The sequence below is a fragment of the Xyrauchen texanus genome, chromosome 35 (genome assembly GCF_025860055.1).
Source record: "Xyrauchen texanus isolate HMW12.3.18 chromosome 35, RBS_HiC_50CHRs, whole genome shotgun sequence".
NCBI classification, from domain to species: domain Eukaryota; kingdom Metazoa; phylum Chordata; class Actinopteri; order Cypriniformes; family Catostomidae; genus Xyrauchen; species Xyrauchen texanus.
Window position 1 is genome coordinate 18,484,776 of NC_068310.1, and position 18,290 is coordinate 18,503,065.

Here is an 18,290-nt window from a genome sequence, read left to right on the forward strand (position 1 = left end):
CAGGATGAGCTGAATAGACAAGGTGGCTATGAAACTGACTGGGCTAAGCTAAGATCAGGGCCTAAACTACCATATACGTGTGGGGTTCCTGCTAAAAATACCAGCTTTAAACAACCAAGGCTGATTGTCTAGGCTGGTGTGTGACTGTTTAGTGCTGGTCTAGTTGTATAAAAATGCCCCAGTATTCAAAATGGTGATTGATCAACATCGGTTTTTCAATGACAAGTTCTCAAACTTTTGTCATTGGTATACTGGATTCTTGGAGGTTTGGTTACATTCCTGGCTGCTTTTGTTGTGATTTATTTTTCCAGCAAAGACTTTGCTTTTGAGAAGATAATTTAATTTAGCTAGAGCTATATTATATTTGCAATATGAAAAAAAAATTTTACATTTACTCCCAATTTGGAATGCCCAATTCCCACTACTTGGTAGGTCCTCATTGTGGCACGGTTACTCTACTCAATCCGGGTGGCGGAGGTCTCCCAGATGGAGTAGTCAAGTCTCGTTTGCATCCGCATGTGGCTCGTTGTGCATTACACCACAGAGACTCCGCATGTGGAGGCTCATGCTACTCTGTGATCCACGCACCACTTACGGTGCACCCCATTGTGAGAGAACCATTAATTGCAACAACGAGGAGGTTACCCCATGTGACTCTACCCTCCCTTGCAACCGGGCCAATTTGGTTGCTTAGGAGACCTGGCTGGAATAACTCTGCACACCTTGGATTTGTACTCGTGACTCCAGGGGTGGTAGTCTGCATCAATACTTTCTGAGCTACCCAGGCCCTCCCAACTTTTTCACTTTTGAGAGTTTGGTAAAGAGGGGATTAGTCAAAGTGGGATGGACTGCAATGGAAATTGCAAGTTGGATCAAGGAAGGGTGAGGGTGGTGGATGTTGCCTAATCGACATAATTGTATGGCACTTCCTTGACCTGGCTAGCCATTAAAGAATGCATCGCCAAAAACGATGGTTTGAATTTCTTTGCATTCTGATGTACAGTAAGACTGATTCCTTGTACTTTTGTATGTATAATGGAGATGGTAGGGGTGATTAAGCTGTGGTTGGTTTACAGAATGAATCCTGCAGAATCTGCACTTATCAGATTGTAGAAAGCTGTGTATATGTGCACTTTGTGTGTGTAGATTTATGGGCGTAGTCGCACTGGCAGAAATGCTGACGAATGGAAATCGCTGAACATGGTCAGGTCTTTTGTAGTCTAATTAAAATGTAGACTGGCTTTGTCTTCAGAGAAATGCAATACTGTATGCCTGTTTGATGTATATATGAGTTAGAAGAATTTTCATCTCAAATTGTAGGCCTAAACACTCAAGCACGTTCAAGTCCATTCTCATTTGGCTCGAATGTAAATCATATGTTTAATATAGACTAATGCTCTCATGTGTGCGTATGCTCGCATGTTCTCTTGTTTGAGGTGAAGCTAATGGAATTCAAACCAAATGACAATCCAGCCCAGTACATATGGTGTTTTACAAAAGTACTACCACAGCAGTTTTCACTGTTCTAGAGATTTTTACCCCCTCTCATTCTTTCTCTCCTTCCCTCCCTGCCTCCCTCTGTTCCCTCCCTCTCCCATCTGTAATCAGAAACCTCAGTGCAGGGGAATGGGTGGCCTGCCAGGATCAAGTTTGCTTCTGCCCTTTTAAGGCTAAAACCAAGGGGAACATTTCCAGAAAGCGAGAACGAGGAGTGAGAGTAAGTAGGAGGGAAGCAGGGAGAAAATAAGGAAGGGCTATTTGCAAGTCATAGAAAGTAAAAAAAAAAGGTCTGTTCGCGGAGTTCATGCTCCTAAAACCATGTATTGGATGTGCTCTGGTTTTCAAAAAAAAAAAAAAAAGGCAGAATGGTTGTTTTCTGCAGAATTCTGCATTACTGTGACACATGGTTCTCATTAAGCCCTGTAGCACAACAGTTGTTTCATGCTTTTGTAGATTTTTCAAACCACAGCTGTTGTAGTTAAAAAAACAAAAAAACATGCTGACTAAAACGCTGGTGTCACTGTGGGCAACCCATTTGGCGAATGTTATCATGGGGTTAAAAGGAAATATAACATTCCACACTAGTCCGAGTAGCCTTACTTGGACTATGGAGGGGAAGCAAGAGGGACGTCAGTCATGTGGAGTTTTCAGTGTCTCCGATTGTGTTTGTGTATAGATGTTCCGACCACAGGGCGATGATGAGACCTTTTTGGAATGTGTGCAATTTCCTCAAAAGCCTCCTATGGCTGTGCAGCTAACATGAAACCCATTGCTGGTTTACGGCATGATTTGTGTGAATGAAAATTTACTAGGTTGATAATCAAACTGCAAACTTGTCACATGTCTATGAAATCCCTTTTAAATATGAACACGCTTTCATAATCTGTGTGTCTAAAACATCTGCAGTCTGTTATGATGTTCGGCATCATGGTGTGGGGTCAAGGGTGATGGCTGATGTCAGAGCAGCCGAGGATATTTGGCAGGTCCAGACAGGGTGAGTCATGAGAATGTGTCTGGGGGATATCACTGCTCTGATCTACTACTGATGACTCGGCACTCCCAACAAGGCCACACCTCGCTAGCCCTGTCTCAGTCCCTCCCTGTCCAAGGCTATGGGTGAAAGCTGCCACCTTGTTGTCCAGTCAGTCAATGACTAAATGGACCAAGTTTTTGTTTGAAGATAAATTCTAAAGAAGCTAGTTTCAGAATGGTGTCCAATTCACACATCACATAATGAATTGGAACAAATTAAGCTGAACTTGAGAGATAACCAAGCAAATATTTAATGACCACAATGGCTATTTCTTTGTCGAAATGAAGTCATAAGTTCAAAATAAAAATGGTCCTAATATAAATCGATAAACTCTATCAATGTCTCAATCAGATGTTTTTTATTGTTTCAACCAACCGTTGAACTGCACAATAGTTGGATATAAATGGCAGCTAAAGTAAAAAAAAACAACAACAAAACAAAACGGATGAGGTCATCTTAAATTATTGGATGTGCTTCCAATGGATTCAGACATGCCTTGTTGCTACCTTTGTATTCTGTCTTCAAAGGCAGCATTGTGCAGCTTTCAAGCATCTTAAAGATTAGGGGATACTTTTGTTTTTCTGAGTGCCGGTCCATCTTGCTCATAGTTGAATGGTCAACCTTTTAAAAGTATAATCTTTTAACTCTAAGCCCAAATGGACGTGTTCGACGCATTTACAGTTTCATTGCTTTGTGCCACTTGGAACAGTCTGGACAGTCTGCGCATACTGTGCTGATGCAACGGCATGCTGAAAACAGAAATATACTTTGGCCTTAAAGGATAATTCACACAGTGCATTGCCTGAATCTACAGAAGATAGCAGTGCAACCAAGTGAGCTTTTAGCTTGACATAGTGTTTAATAGGACTAGGCGCGCCTGTGCAAGATGCTGAAAAAAAGTGGAATTAAGCGCAACGGTCAAAGATGTCCATATAGTGCATGTTTACAAGGGAAAAACAGAGCGGATGGATGTGAAAACATGTCCGGTGTGAACAGGTTTGGAATTTTTGGCCCCTTCTCTGATTTTATTTATCTTTCTTCACTGTCAACTTTCTCTTTCAGGTGTGAGATTCATGTTTTGGGAATTTTATGGAGAAGCTCTGAGCTTAAATATCCTTAAAAGGAATGAGTGTGCTGTGTGTGTCTCCAGCAGTGTGTTGTGGGAATGCTGCTGTAACATGGATTTGTCATGTTTCATATGCTTGTCATTGTGTGAAGTGTCACCACAGTCTCCCCCCAACCCCGCTTTTTGTTCAACTACACCCCCTAAACAGCTTGAAACCGATTCATACACATTACTTTATTACTTTGTTGTTTTGTCTGTGGGGATGGGGAGATAAGGTGGCATGAGTTTTATGTTCACCCATGCTGAACCTCACTAAGTATCCACCGGTTGACCAGGTTTATGATTTTGAAAAATGTAAAACAAAGAAAATGTATTATAAAATTTAATTGTGTGACTCATGAACAACTTTACAACAAACGAAATGTAACAAAATTTTTGACTGACCATGTTAACTCTTTATGCACTTTTGTAAAAAAAAAAAAAAAATCCAGTTTTCTTGCTTCCACTGAACACTGTTGTGTAGTCCATTCCAGCTCAAGTGCATGCTGTCATAAAAAGCAAAGTAGGGAAATGCCAAATACAAAAATTCTGTAAATCATATAACATTTTCAGTTCACTTGTTGTACTTGCATTGATATGCTGATCAAATTATTTGTAAGGAGAATCATTACTATAGTATAAATGCTTCAATTTTAAATTTTTCTAATAGAGGCCTTTGACTTTTGGACCCTTACTATGTTAAAAGTATATACACACTCGGACCCTAAAGGCTAAGAAAGCCTGTATCCTCAAAGCAAATTGCGGTGTCCAGTATGTACAATTAAATTTCCCTCTTTTTCCTGACCCCCTGCAAAAGGAATTTATTTTATTTTTATGGGTCTAATACATTTCCATATAATTGCCCTGTTGCACCAGAACATGTCCAGTATCTTTTGGTCTGTGATTTAAAGGAACAGAGAAGGTTCAATAGCACCTTCACCAGAAGCCAAGCTGAATTCCATCAGAATTCAGGGGGGGGGGGGGGGTGTAAACCACACTGGGAAAACAGAACTACAGAAAAATGCATATTATTTGTCATGGCAAAACAAGCACTGTTGGATATCTGGAATGGGTCAGGAGTGAATAAAATATGTGAGATCTCAAAATAGAATAAAAATGAATGCACTTACTGTATATTTAAGACTCTGCTGAATTTGTGTGTTCCCTTTCCTCTCTTAGGTGAGATGTTACGCTCAATCAGCTAAACTGAAGTCTTTGTGTAAATTCGAAACAAAGGCATACTCTAACAACTACCACCAGAGTGTTACACTTTGGTGTTGGGGCCATTCATACCAAAATGTGTTTTTTTTTTTTTTTTTTTTTTTTTTGCGCTGCATTTTTTAAAGCAAGGATTTGTTTGGTGTGAATGACCCCATACACTTCTCCATTTCAATCCCATGATGTATGAATGACTTGTCTTGGTACCTCCTAGTGGCTTTTGGCCACCCCCAGGAGCACATACAAATCATTCCCAAATGGTTTCCTCCCATTGTGTATCCCCTGCGATTTATTAAATCAATCGTCAGTGGAGCATGTTTTCGTTAAAACAGGAAGTTGTGCTGCACTGCACTGCCCTGCCCCACCCCAAGGGCATGAATGCTCAATCAATGAACAACTATCTACATTATTTTCAAACATCTCTGGATTCTTTCAGGATCCCAGCCTGGGATAGACCTTACCATCACAGACTAAAGAGTGTGGTGAAACTGACTTACTGCAAGTCTGCCTGTGTACTAACTCTGTGCACTTTTTAATGAATTGTTTCGTCTGTCTTTAGTGGCTCCAGGCACATCATGTGCAAACATCTAACCACACACTGGAAGGGCGTGTTCTTTTTTCAGAATGCGAAATTACGAGGGATAGAGGAAGTGCGGAAGTGTTGTATTTGGGTGTAGATTTTGATGTCGACACCGGGTGGGGTAGCTACAGGGGGAGATGGCTTTGAAAGTCTTTTTATATGCTCTGCATACAGACTTCAGCTGAGTCCCCGGGAAAGGAGTTTTGTCCTGAATGACCTTGTTGCCGTATGGGACCTTGCCAACAAACTAGACCATTTAATCTGCCTCTGATTAAACTTCTCAATTCAGAATCTGAAATGTTGCCAGCTTTTAAATCTATAAAGGATACCTGCATAGCCACGCTTTTCACCAGTAAAACGTCTTGGTTGTTAAAAAGAATGTGCCTTCAATGATTTGACGTTTCTAATGTCTCGCATCACTCATTCACTTGTGTTAACTTGTAGGTATAAATTAATATTCTGTTAGTGCATTCAGATACAGTCTACTGTGAACTGTTCTTTTAGGATGTCTTTTGGCATTCTCTATGTAAAGGCCCAGGTATACTTAGTTTTTGCATGTTTTAGAACGGCTCGTGTCTGGTCGACCGTGTTACCTTTTGAGTATACTTCTCTGACCACGAGCGAATATGAATGCATTTGACGGATGCACGTTAACTTTTATTACAGTTAATAGCAGGTGCATACATCAGTGACATGCTGTGTTGATGTACTGAATTTGCGTCATGCATACTGTGTGTGAAGCAGTCCTCAATGCGGACACCCAAAGTATTCTTTTGGCCTTTTAACGCTGCCCTGTTCTCTCATCTCTCTGCAACAGACAGTAAGGCCATAGTGGATGGGAACCTGAAGTTGATCCTGGGTCTGATATGGACTCTTATCTTGCATTATTCCATCTCCATGCCCATGTGGGATGAGGAGGAGGAGACTGAGGAAAGCAAGCAGAAGACGCCCAAGCAGAGGCTGCTTGGATGGATCCAGAACAAGCTACCTGAGCTTCCCATCACCAACTTCAGCCGTGACTGGCAGTCAGGGAAAGCCCTTGGCGCGCTGGTGGACAGTTGTGCTCCAGGTGAGAGTGATGTGGAGTGGAGATTGGGTGCTTTCAGCTCTTAAGCTAGTATCTGAAAAGATATTTGGTAAATAGTCAAATGTCAGACAAGGTGAAGAAATTAAGTGTCTAGTAAATGCCCAATTTTTAAGCATTTCCCTTGCTTTTGTCAGGTCTGTGTCCAGACTGGAATTCCTGGGACCAGACCAAGCCTGTGGACAATGCCAGAGAAGCAATGCAGCAGGCTGATGACTGGCTTGGTGTTCCTCAGGTCACTAATCTTTATCTTTTACCTTTTAATTCATAACCGACTGCCATCAGAAATACAGTTATGAGTTGCTTACTACTAAATGCATCATCACTGATCAAAATGTTCCAGAGTCCCCACCTGGTTTATGCAGGTTTCAAATTCATTGCAACAACCGTAGTTTTTTGTGGTTTCATCATGACCTGAATTGGACAGGAAACCAAGAAAATACTACAGGAATAGATGATCTATGAAACTTTCAGTGATTTGAATGGAAAAAAAAAAAAGAAAGCAGTCTGCTCCGTTTTCTTCTTGGACATAGTTGGTGCTGCTGCAGGTTCCGTATGATGAAATCCTACTCTGCACTTATTATTAAAGTAGCTCTTGTCTGATTTTTTTTTTTTTTGATAATGCATGAATATTTAGCTTTTTTTTTTTTTTTTTTTTTTTTTTTCTCTCAAGACAAATAAGGAACTGGGAGTCAGATCACTTTGCCATTTCACCACTTATGTACCGAAATTACCCAGTGAGGTTTCTTTGTCACTATGCATGCTGCTGGTGTGGCAAGCCTACCATGTTGCGTGCTATCAGTTATGTGTGGTTTGCTGTGTGGTTTCCATTTACTATGATACAGATCACTTGTTGAATGCCACTCAACATAATCCTCATGTTGCTAGGTGGAGTTCTATGGTGTATATAAAGTCTGCATGTAACGCAATAAAAAAAGTTTTTCAAAATTCTCATCAGTTACACATGTTTGGTTTAGCTTGGGTTAAATTGCATGCTTTGTTTTATCAGGTGATCACTCCAGAAGAAATTGTTGATCCCAATGTGGATGAGCACTCTGTTATGACATACCTGTCCCAATTCCCCAAAGCCAAACTCAAGCCTGGTGCCCCACTGCGCCCCAAACTCAACCCCAAAAAGGCCCGTGCCTATGGACCAGGTAAATGATCGCTTGAAGCATATTAACAAATCCATGGTTTGCAACTTGCTAATAGATTGATCATACTATATATTTATCACTTGTGTAAAATAAATTATTGGAAAGTAAATGTATTGTTCCCTGCCTTGCAGGAATTGAGCCCACAGGTAATGTTGTGATGAAAAAGGCTGTGTTCACTGTTGAGACCATCAGCGCTGGACAGGGTGAGGTACTAGTTTATGTGGAAGATCCAGCCGGCCACCGTGAGGAGGCGAAAGTCACACCCAACAATGACAAGAACCGCACCTACTCTGTATTATATGTACCAAAAGTCACTGGCCAACACAAGGTACCTAAGTTTTCAGAAGCTACAATTGGTTGTCATAGAATATGAAAAGAAACAGTGTTAAATAAACCGCAATGTATTTTACATTGTTGTGGTGCTAATTTCTTGTCTTGCTTCTAAATTGACTCATCCTACTAGTGTTTGGTCTCCTAGGTGACCGTGCTATTTGCAGGGCAACACATCTCAAAAAGCCCATTTGAGGTGGATGTGGGAATGGCTCAGGGAGACTCCAGCAAGGTCACAGCCCAGGGCCCAGGACTTGAGCCTGCAGGCAACATTGCCAACAAGACCACATACTTTGATGTCTACACAGCTGGTACTTGCCCTCAATGTACCATATATGACCGTCTAGAAAAAAATAAAATGCTTTCTGTCTCCGTGGTGTGCTGAAACCAGCATCGTAATGAAGGCATCTTTATTCTTAAATTTTAAAATGTATGAAAGCAACTAGGTTTGGGCATTATTGCTAAAATTATATCCCAATATGTTTTGGTCCATTTACTTGTATTCTATATATCTCTCTCCATATGTATTTGCTTTAAAATGGCTTTAAATGTATAGTTCACCACAAAATGAAAATGCTCTTATATACTAACCCTCAGGCCTCCCAGATGTGTATAGACCGATCAGCCACAACATTAAAATCACCTGCCTAAATATTGTGTAGCTCCCCGTCTTGCCACCAAAAATGCGCCAACACTCATCTCAGAATAGCATTCTAAAATTATATTCTCACAATTGTACGGAGCAGTTATCGGAGTTACCGTAGACTTTTTCAGTTCGAACCAGTCTGGCCATACTCTGACTCATCAACAAGGCATTTCTGTCCACAGAGCTGCCACTCAGTGGATGTTTTTTTTTTTTGTTTTTGGCACAATTCTGAATAAATTTGTGAGACTGTTGTGCGTGAAAATCCCATGAGATCAGCAGTTACTGAAATGCTCAAACCAGCCCATCTGGCACCAGCTTTAATGCCACGGTCCAAATCACTGAGATCACGTTTTTCCTCCCATTCTGATGGTTAATGTGAACATTATCTGAAGCTGCAGACCAGTATCTGCATGATTTTATACTCTGCGCTGCTGCCACACAATTGGGGCTGGGTATAGAGTTCGATACGTTTTAGGCACTGACCGAATTGCCTCTAAACAATCGAGTATCAAAAAAAGTGTTGTCGTTTGGTACCAGATTTCGATACTTAAGGGGTTAATCTCGTCAACGTCAGTGTAGCATGCTAGATGTGCCCAAATCTAAAAGTGCCGGTGATTTGGCTGTTTCTAGGCATCAAGGAAAAACACTAATTTATCCCGGTTATGCCCAGAGACGTGGCTCACACGTGAGGATGTAGTGTGTATGCCTCCCAACCCCCATAGATGTAAAAGATGTGGAAAAGATCAAAATTGTGGCTACATTTCACCAGGTTCGATGCAACCGCACGCAATGCAATATTTGCCACAGAGCTTCCTTCAACATGCCCACCACACGAGTCCTCCCAAATCTACTGATGAATGCAGCAGCGCTATGACTGGGAATCCGATAAGTAAGGCAAACAAACCAACAAACAAAATCGGCTAACTTGTAGTGGTACATTCTTGTGTACTTGTTAAATTAACGTTTCTGTGTGCGGTGACAGTCCTATAAACTGGGACCTATGTAACGTTAGGTATTGTTTGGATGTATGGCTATAGATAGCTAGCTAAATCGATGCTAAAAATGCTTTAAGGTTGACCGTAACGGATCAAATTTAACTCTCATTAAACTGGTTATGTTAAACCATACTTATCTTTGGGGTCGGCTGAATTAACAGTTGAGCTTTCTTGTTTTTTTCCTCCTCCACATTAATGTTATAGCCCCTGCCGACCCTGGCATGAGACAAGAAGGCTCAGGAGAGGAGTCTTTGAGTGTAGTTTTGTAGTAAAGTCTGACTGAAAAAATAAAACCATAACGTTTTTTTTTAGGTAATGTTTGTTAACTTGTTTAAACGGATTTCATAAAATTGGTATAAAAAAAAGTATAGTTTAGGAACCGGCATCGAAATCAAGATATCTGTATTGATATCGAAATATTTTAATGATACCCAGCACTACACACGATTGGCTGATTAGATAATCACATGGATGATTGTTGGAGCTAGATGGGCTGCTTTGAGTATTTCTGTAACTGCTGATCTGCTGGGATTTTCACACACAACTGTCTGTAGAGTTTACTCAAAATGGTGCCAAAAACAAAAAGCATCCAAGAAGCGGCAATTCGGTGGACTGAAATGCCTTGTTGATGAGAGAGGTCAGAGAATGGCCAGACTGGTCTACGGTAAATCGGATTACCTCTGTACAATTGTGGTGAGAATAATTTAATCTCTGAATGCTATTCTGAGATGCGAGTTGGTGCTGTTTTGGCGGCACGAGGGGGAGCAACACTATATATTATGAAGGTGGTTTTAATGTTGTGGCTGATCGGTGTAACTTTCTTCTGCACCACACAAATTTTTAGAGGAATATTTTGGCTCTGTTGGTCCTCACAATGCAAGTGAATGGTGGCCATATCACAAGTATCATAAAATTAATCCATACGACTCCATTGGTTTAATCCATGTCTTCTGAAGTGATCCAATCTGTTTTGGGTGAGAGCTGACCAAAATATAACTCTTATTTCACTGTACATTTTGCCATTGCAGTCTCTTGGCACCATCATGATTTCAAGCTCATTTACACTTCCTAGTGCTTGATGCATGCACAGATCACTAGATGGCACTATAGGAGTAGTAATCAAGCTTGAAATCATGATCGCCAAGGAGACTGCTGTTAAGATGTACAGTGAAAAAGGAGTTTGGTCTGTTCTCACCCAAAACCGTTTAGATAGCTTTAGAGGACATGGATTCATTTTATGATACCTATGTGATATTTGGACCTTCAGAGTTCTGGCCACCGTTCACTTGTATGTACATACGTAGCGGAGACATTCTTCAAACATTCTTTGTTTGCGTTCTGCAGAAGAAAGTCATACACATCTGTGATTGCATGAGCTGGAGTAAATGATGAGAGAAATTCAAATTTATGGGTAAACTCACTTTAAACATAACATGTAAGACATTAGACTAAAATCCTATAACACTCCAATTCTCTCTCAGGTGCAGGAGTAGGAGAGGTTGAGGTGGTCATTGTGGACCCTAGTGGAAAAAAGGATACTGTCGAATCCCAGGTTGATGATAAGGGTAACAGCAGCTTCCGATGCACTTACAAGCCCACCCATGAGGGACAACACACAATCTATATCACCTTTGCTGGGGGACAGATCTCCAAGAGCCCTTACACAGTCCATGTGGGAGAAGGTAAGAGGATACCGGAAGGGCTAAGCATGAGTGTAAGTGTGAAAGACAGGAAAAGGAAGTAGGTGAGGAGGATCTACGCAAAGGATTCAGTTAAATGAGGCATGGAAAGACAAATACTGCAGTCTTGCCATAAATAGACTTTGTAAAAATTAAGCCGAAACATACTCTATGAAAGTATGGGAATGCAGACGCTGCTAGCTATACAAGCTGTATTTTGTACGTTGTTGTGTTCCTAAATGTGTCGGAATGCAATTTCTAATGCAACGGAAGTATGAGTTTTATTTTCATTATGTTGACTCAGTGGGCGATTTATAGCCCATTAGTGTGAACTGTCTGCTTCTATGGTGATTGCAGAGCAACAGTTTGAAGAGAATATTGCTAAACAAGTAAGGTAGTCAATATATTTATTTATAGCTGAATAAAACATCTTGATAACACTATAAATTTATAAAGTTTATAAAGGTAACTTTATAAACCCCCTTGAATACAAAGGTTTGTTACCACCAGATTAACACAAAAACACACATTGTTCAACCAGACAGTGTCTCTGCAATGCTTTGGCCAAGGACTTGGGTCTGCATACATGTAGTTGTTAAATATGTTTATGGCCTTGGGCTGAAAGTTTAGGTTTCTTTTATCTGTCCTTGCTGTATGTTTGTTTGTTTTTTGTTTTTCCTGCAAAACTTCTATTTTTCCTGAACTGTTTTTCTTCACTGGCAGTTGTCTCTCCTTTTGAAGGACGGCTGCTGTCTGCATCAACTGGTATCTCCTCTCTCTTTGGAGCTGCCTCGTTTTGGCTTTCGATGTCATTTCCTGTTTCCTTGGAATTGTGTTTGGTACTTGACCTGCTGTTGTACTGTCCATGTCCTTTTCTCACATTCAGTTGCTTTAGACTTTTATATTACCTTGTTTTAATCTAATTAGGTTGCATTTTCTTTTCTATTGATTATATTGACCTGAGAAATGCTTAACTGCCCATATAAGTGTTAATAGATGTCTTCGTTTCTCAAGAGACTGTAAAGAATGTTATCCATGGCATTTAAAAGCCAAACAAAATTCTTGTGACTCATTGACACATGGGGCACTAGTGTAATGGAATATTTAAATGGCATTTTAATATCAGACTCTCCACCAATACAGTCATTCTTGCCACATACACTTCCTCTTGTAAGGCTATTTGGGTTAAGACAGAGATAGATAAGAACTTCTACCAGGAACAGTGCTTAGTATCTCTACACCAAGATGATCCTTGTTTTCCTGCCTGTCATTTAAAGTGGTGTTAGTCATGGAGGGGGTTAAAAAAAAAATATATATATATATATATATTTATTTAAAAACTGGTAGAACATGGCATTAGCAACACTAAGGTCATGATTTGATTCCCAAGGGAACCCAAAAACTGATCATATGTATACCTTGAATGCACTTTGGATCAACACCTCTTAAGGAAATAAACGTAAATGTACAAACTTCTTTTTTTAACCAGCCTGTAATCCAAGCCTGTGTAAAGCCAAGGGCCGTGGTCTACAGCCTAAAGGCTTGAGGATCAAGGAGACTGCAGATTTTAAAGTTTACACCAAAGGAGCTGGCACTGGAGACCTGAAGGTCACCATCAAAGGGCCCAGTGAGTGGACACCAAATAGTCCTATAAACACATTCACAGTGCCATGTACCACCCATGTTAATTTATTATGCTAATGTACTAGTTGTTTAATGAACGAGCAACACAAATATTGGGTTTGTTGCACAGAGGGTCTTGAGGAGCCCTGTAAGAAGAAGGACCTGGGAGATGGCATGTACAGCTTTGAGTATTACCCCACCACACCCGGGAATTACATCATCACAATCACATGGGGTGGACAGCACATCCCATGCAGGTAAGGTCAACGTTAATAACCAATAAAAAAAAAATTTATGGAGAGGAGTGCTTAAAATGCTTTAAATTCACTTTCTCTCTCACTTTTTCCATTTAGTCCATTTGAGGTGAAGATTGGTACTGAAGCAGGACCACAGCAGGTGAGGGCATGGGGTCCAGGACTAGAGAGTGGTGTTGTGGGCAAGTCTGCTGACTTTGTTGTGGAGGCCGTTGGGGATGACGTGGGGACGTTGGGTAAGTTCCTCCAATTTTGAATGTCCATTTTAATAGCATATGTTAATTGCATTACTTTGAATTAAATAAACATTTCCATCCAAAGCTACAATCCTAATTCAATGCATTCAGGTTTCTCAGTAGAGGGTCCGTCTCCAGCTAAAATCGAATGTGATGATAAGGGAGATGGCTCTTGTGACGTGCATTACTGGCCAACAGAACCGGGTGAATATGCAGTTCATGTGCTCTGTAGGAATGAGGACATCCAGTTCAGCCCGTTCATGGCTGAGATCATGTCAGCTCCAGGAAAAGACTTCTATCCTGACAAGGTGCTGAGCTTGCCTCCATTTTAGCACCAACTGATATGTAAAGAAATTGTTCCTCAAAATTGTATCAGCATTTAGTAACTCATGCCATTTGGTTCTTATTATGTAGATCTAATTTGGCTGGTTATTGTTGATGAGGATGATTTACACCAGTGTTCATGTTTTGTGACTATTGTGATCTTTGGAATTCAGGTGAAGGCTTATGGTCCAGGTCTACAGAGCAATGGCCTTTCAGTAGGTAAACCTGCGGAGTTCACTGTGGATGCCAAACTGGGTGGCAAAGCACCTCTAAAGATCCAGGCTCGGGTGTGCATCTATACCATAATAAATACCATAAATAACCATATTTCCCTAAATTGGGCTACTAAATGTCTCTCCCTCATTCCTTCTCAGGACCGTGATGGGAACCCAGTGGACGTGCAGGTGAAGGATAATGGTAATGGATCATACAGCTGTAGCTACACCCCTCGCAAACCTGTCAAACACACTGTCATGGTGTCCTGGGGTGGAGTCAACATCCCAGAGAGTCCATTCAGGGTCAGAAAGGGTCCATTTTAGTCTTGAAAATCCTTAGTAGTTTTCAGATCTGTTCCTGATGGGAGGCAATGTGTATTCCCTCTGTTTGTAGATGAACATTGGTGCAGGATGCCATCCAAACAAGGTGAAGGTATCAGGACCTGGGGTGGCCAAGACAGGCCTGAAGGCATTTGAGCCAACCTACTTTAATGTGGACTGTTCTGAGGCTGGACAGGGTAAAAACTTCAATTCTAAAATGGTAAAACTGCCTGACTCATGTTGACTATGCTGATGTCTCCTTTTTGTTTTCTAGGAGACATCAGCATAGGGATTAAATGTGCACCAGGTGTTGTGGCACCTGCTGAAGCTGACATCGATTTTGACATCATTAGAAATGACAATGACACTTTCACTGTTAAATACACTCCCCCTGGAGCGGGAAGCTACACAATAATGGTGCTGTTTGCTGATCAGGTAAGATGAGCCAAGATGTGTGTGTCTATTTATATGCATGTTTAAGAGTGTTTCCATTTATTCAAACTGTTTTGTCTTCTAGGCCATTCCCATGACACCCATCAGAATCAAGGTTGATCCCTCTCATGATGCCAGCAAGGTTAAAGCAGAGGGGCCTGGACTCAGTCGCACAGGTGAGATGAAGAAGGGAATTAACATGGGCATCTCTGGCAGTAGTAATGTTTTTACTGTAACAAATGAGTAAAGAAAGATCATTTTGAAAACATAGATTTTTCTGAAATGCATCAATGTTCTGAGGATGTGCTTTCCTCCAAATACAGATGTTAATCCTACCTTTATTTTCCTTGAAGGTGTTGAGCTGAACAAACCCACTCACTTCACTGTGAACACAAAGGCTGCAGGAAAAGCTAAGCTTGATGCTCAGTTCACTGGACCCAACAAGGCAGAGGTGGTTCGTGACTTTGGCATCATCAACAATCATGATGGCACCCACACAGTGAAATACACACCTGTCCAACAGGTGAGTTCACATGTGATATTTCAACTCCTCTCCTTGGCTGTTTGATATCTTGACCTTAGAGCAGAATATCACCGAATGTGAATTTACCAGATTGGCAATTGTTGAGTACTAGTGGAATCTCAATTCCTATTTCTTTTGCAGGGTAATATGGGTGTCGGTGTCACCTATGGTGGTGATCCCATTCCCAAGAGCCCATTTGCTGTGTCTGTTGCTCCCTCCCTGGATCTCAGTAAAGTTAAATTGGCAGGACTTGGAGACAGTAAGTTATCACTTTGTTTTCGGTTTTGGGATCAATTTACTTTGTTATTGAGTTATATTTGTACCTTCTATTTCATTGGTTATAACCCTCAGATTGTCCAACTCTCTGCTTTTTCTTCTCCAGCGATGACAGTTGGCAAGGATCAGGAGATCACGGTCAAGTCCAAAGGAGCGGGTGGTCAGGGCAAGGTTGGCGCAAAGGTCATTGGTCCAGCTGGTAAATCAGTACCCTGTAAAGTTGAACAAGGCCTGAGCCCAGAAACCAGCCAGGTCCGTTTCATCCCCAGAGATAAGGGACCCTATGAGGTAGAACTGACCTATGATGGAGCCCCCATCCCTGGCAGTCCGTTCCCTGTGAAAGCAGTTGCACTCACTGACCCATCTAAGGTGAGGATGTTTGGATACTTCACTCAACCTAGGAATCAAATATTATTGCCGGTTTAACAAGGTGACAAAAAGGCATCAGTAAAAACTCTGGCATTGTGTTCTTGTTCTATAAACCGTTATTTGGTTAATTTTGCACAATTTCTAATTGAGTGGTTTTGGCATCCCAGACTGGCTTTTGCTGAAGAAATTTTTTGTCTTTCATTCATCTCCTAATGTCTTTACTCATGAGTAGGTGCGATGTTCCGGGCCAGGTCTGGAGCGAGCTAAGGTTGGCGAGACTGGACAGTTTGTGGTCGATTGCACGAATGCTGGTCCTGCAGAACTTACTATTGAGATAATCTCAGACAATGGAACGGAGGCTGAAGTTCATATTCAAGACAATGGGGATGGAACCTACACAATCACTTATATCCCTCTGTACCCTGGAGCCTATACTCTGACTATCCGCTATGGTGATCAGGATGTGCCAAACTTCCCAGCCATGCTCAGTGTGGAACCAGCTGTAGAAACCAGTGGTGTGAAAGTGTTTGGACCTGGAGTGGAGGGCAAAGGTAGCTTGGAATCCTCTTAATTGAGGAAGAGTGCTTGGTATCTTGTCTTTTTGTTCACTTTTAGTGTTTTTCACCTTTTTAGGAGTTTTCCGGGAGGCCACAACAGATTTCACTGTGGATGCACGCGCTCTCACCAAAACGGGGGGCAATCACATCAAGACCTGTATCAACAACCCATCTGGCAACCGCACTGAAGCTCTCATCAGAGACCTTGGAGATGGCACCTACCAAGTGGAGTACACTCCTTATGAGGAGGGTGAGTTGCAGTATTGTAACAAGTCCCAAATTTAATGTGCTGTCCCACCAGAGTACATTCACTGTTAATATGGAATAATTAGAATTGTTTTTCTTATCTTTTGACTTGTATTGACAGGCATGCACAGTGTTGAGGTTGCCTACGATGACAGCCCAGTTCCCAAGAGCCCATTCCGTGTTGCAGTGACTGAGGGTTGTGATCCAGCACGTGTGCGTGTGCATGGTCCAGGACTTCATTCTGGCATCACCAACAAACCCAACAAATTTACAGTGGAGACACGGTGGGTAGATTCAGCAATCGGCATAGTGTTCATCATGCTGTGTTGATCATGTTATGCGGTTTCTTAAAATAACCCACACACATTTGTCAATGACTTGGTTTCCATCCACATATATTTTTCACATTTTGTGATATTACATAAAATGCAAAGATGCACATAACATTTTCAACATTCACAAACTAAGGCACACTTGTGGTGGATAATTTAACAGTATGAAGGCCTTCGCATAAAGTATGATAGAAATGCATTTAACTAAGAAATTCCTGGATGTGAATCAAAAAAGACATACAACCTCATGTCATGTGACTGCATAATATGCTCATGACTGGACTAGCCCGTGGAACAATATAATAACATAGCATCTTAAGTGTTTCTCTGTTCATTCTGAAATGCCAGTCATCAAAATGATTGGCTACCATTAGGCCTGTTGTTGTTATTGTTGTTATTATTATTATTATTATTATTATTATTATTATTATTATTATTATATAATCGTCTGATTGTGGTATTTTGATTTATTGTGCACTTCAAATTCCAATCACATTTTAATGGCTAAATAATGTCATTTTAAGCAACTATTTCAATGGTGCATTTTTGTGTCTTAAGCGCTCTGATGTGCACACCATCAGCAGAGGCTGGTGCCAAACTCTCGTGAAATTATCAAACAGTTTGATGGTGAACGCAAAATGTTTCGGCTCATAATGGGTTCATACACGCAGTGTTAATGACACGCAGTGACAGACTGATTTCTGTGGAGTGATAAATAAATAAAAAATAAGACTGAAATATTTTACTATAGCATAATATATAAATATAATAAAAAACAAATTTATAAAAAAAAAATCTATCATGATTTCAAAATTCCAAAAACTATCATGTAAATGTAAAGTTGACCAAAAAGAGACTTATACATAATTTCTTTTTAATTGCAAAATACTTAATACAATAAAGCCTAAAAAGGAAATCATACATCCCTATTTTATTATTTGATTTATATATTTCAAGTTAAATATGGAATAATGAATTCTGGTGTATGAAGTACACATGCACTTTAAGAAATTACAGTTTATGACAATTAAAGTGAAAGCCTGAAAAGAGACAATTAATTGTCTTGGCCCTAAAACATAGATAATCATCATAATTGCAGTTATTTGTTTGACAATAAATCATCAGCCAAATTTCATAATCATGACAGCCCTAGCTACAATTACATTCCAGAACCATCTGACATGCTTCCAAGAGATAAGGCACCTATGCCAATCATTGGCAAACCTGATGTTCATCAGAATGTTTTGTCTGTGGG

At 40.7% G+C, this 18,290-nt stretch overlaps 1 protein-coding gene across 4 annotated transcripts in view; it reads left to right on the forward strand.

The window, feature by feature from the left end:
• Positions 1-18,290, forward strand: part of LOC127628511 (filamin-A-like) — a 51,792-nt gene that overhangs the window by 16,790 nt on the left and 16,712 nt on the right. For all 4 annotated transcript variants that reach the window (XM_052105299.1, XM_052105301.1, XM_052105300.1 and 1 more), the window contains exons 3-23: positions 6,254-6,505; positions 6,658-6,755; positions 7,530-7,677; positions 7,809-8,005; positions 8,156-8,318; positions 11,130-11,330; positions 12,817-12,954; positions 13,081-13,207; positions 13,304-13,440; positions 13,552-13,748; positions 13,938-14,051; positions 14,139-14,282; positions 14,374-14,497; positions 14,575-14,735; positions 14,818-14,908; positions 15,086-15,255; positions 15,397-15,514; positions 15,638-15,900; positions 16,133-16,451; positions 16,534-16,707; positions 16,825-16,987. In XM_052105299.1, the coding sequence (XP_051961259.1) occupies positions 6,254-6,505; positions 6,658-6,755; positions 7,530-7,677; positions 7,809-8,005; positions 8,156-8,318; positions 11,130-11,330; positions 12,817-12,954; positions 13,081-13,207; positions 13,304-13,440; positions 13,552-13,748; positions 13,938-14,051; positions 14,139-14,282; positions 14,374-14,497; positions 14,575-14,735; positions 14,818-14,908; positions 15,086-15,255; positions 15,397-15,514; positions 15,638-15,900; positions 16,133-16,451; positions 16,534-16,707; positions 16,825-16,987 (3,499 nt within the window). The remainder of the gene's footprint in view (positions 1-6,253; positions 6,506-6,657; positions 6,756-7,529; positions 7,678-7,808; positions 8,006-8,155; positions 8,319-11,129; positions 11,331-12,816; positions 12,955-13,080; positions 13,208-13,303; positions 13,441-13,551; positions 13,749-13,937; positions 14,052-14,138; positions 14,283-14,373; positions 14,498-14,574; positions 14,736-14,817; positions 14,909-15,085; positions 15,256-15,396; positions 15,515-15,637; positions 15,901-16,132; positions 16,452-16,533; positions 16,708-16,824; positions 16,988-18,290) is intronic.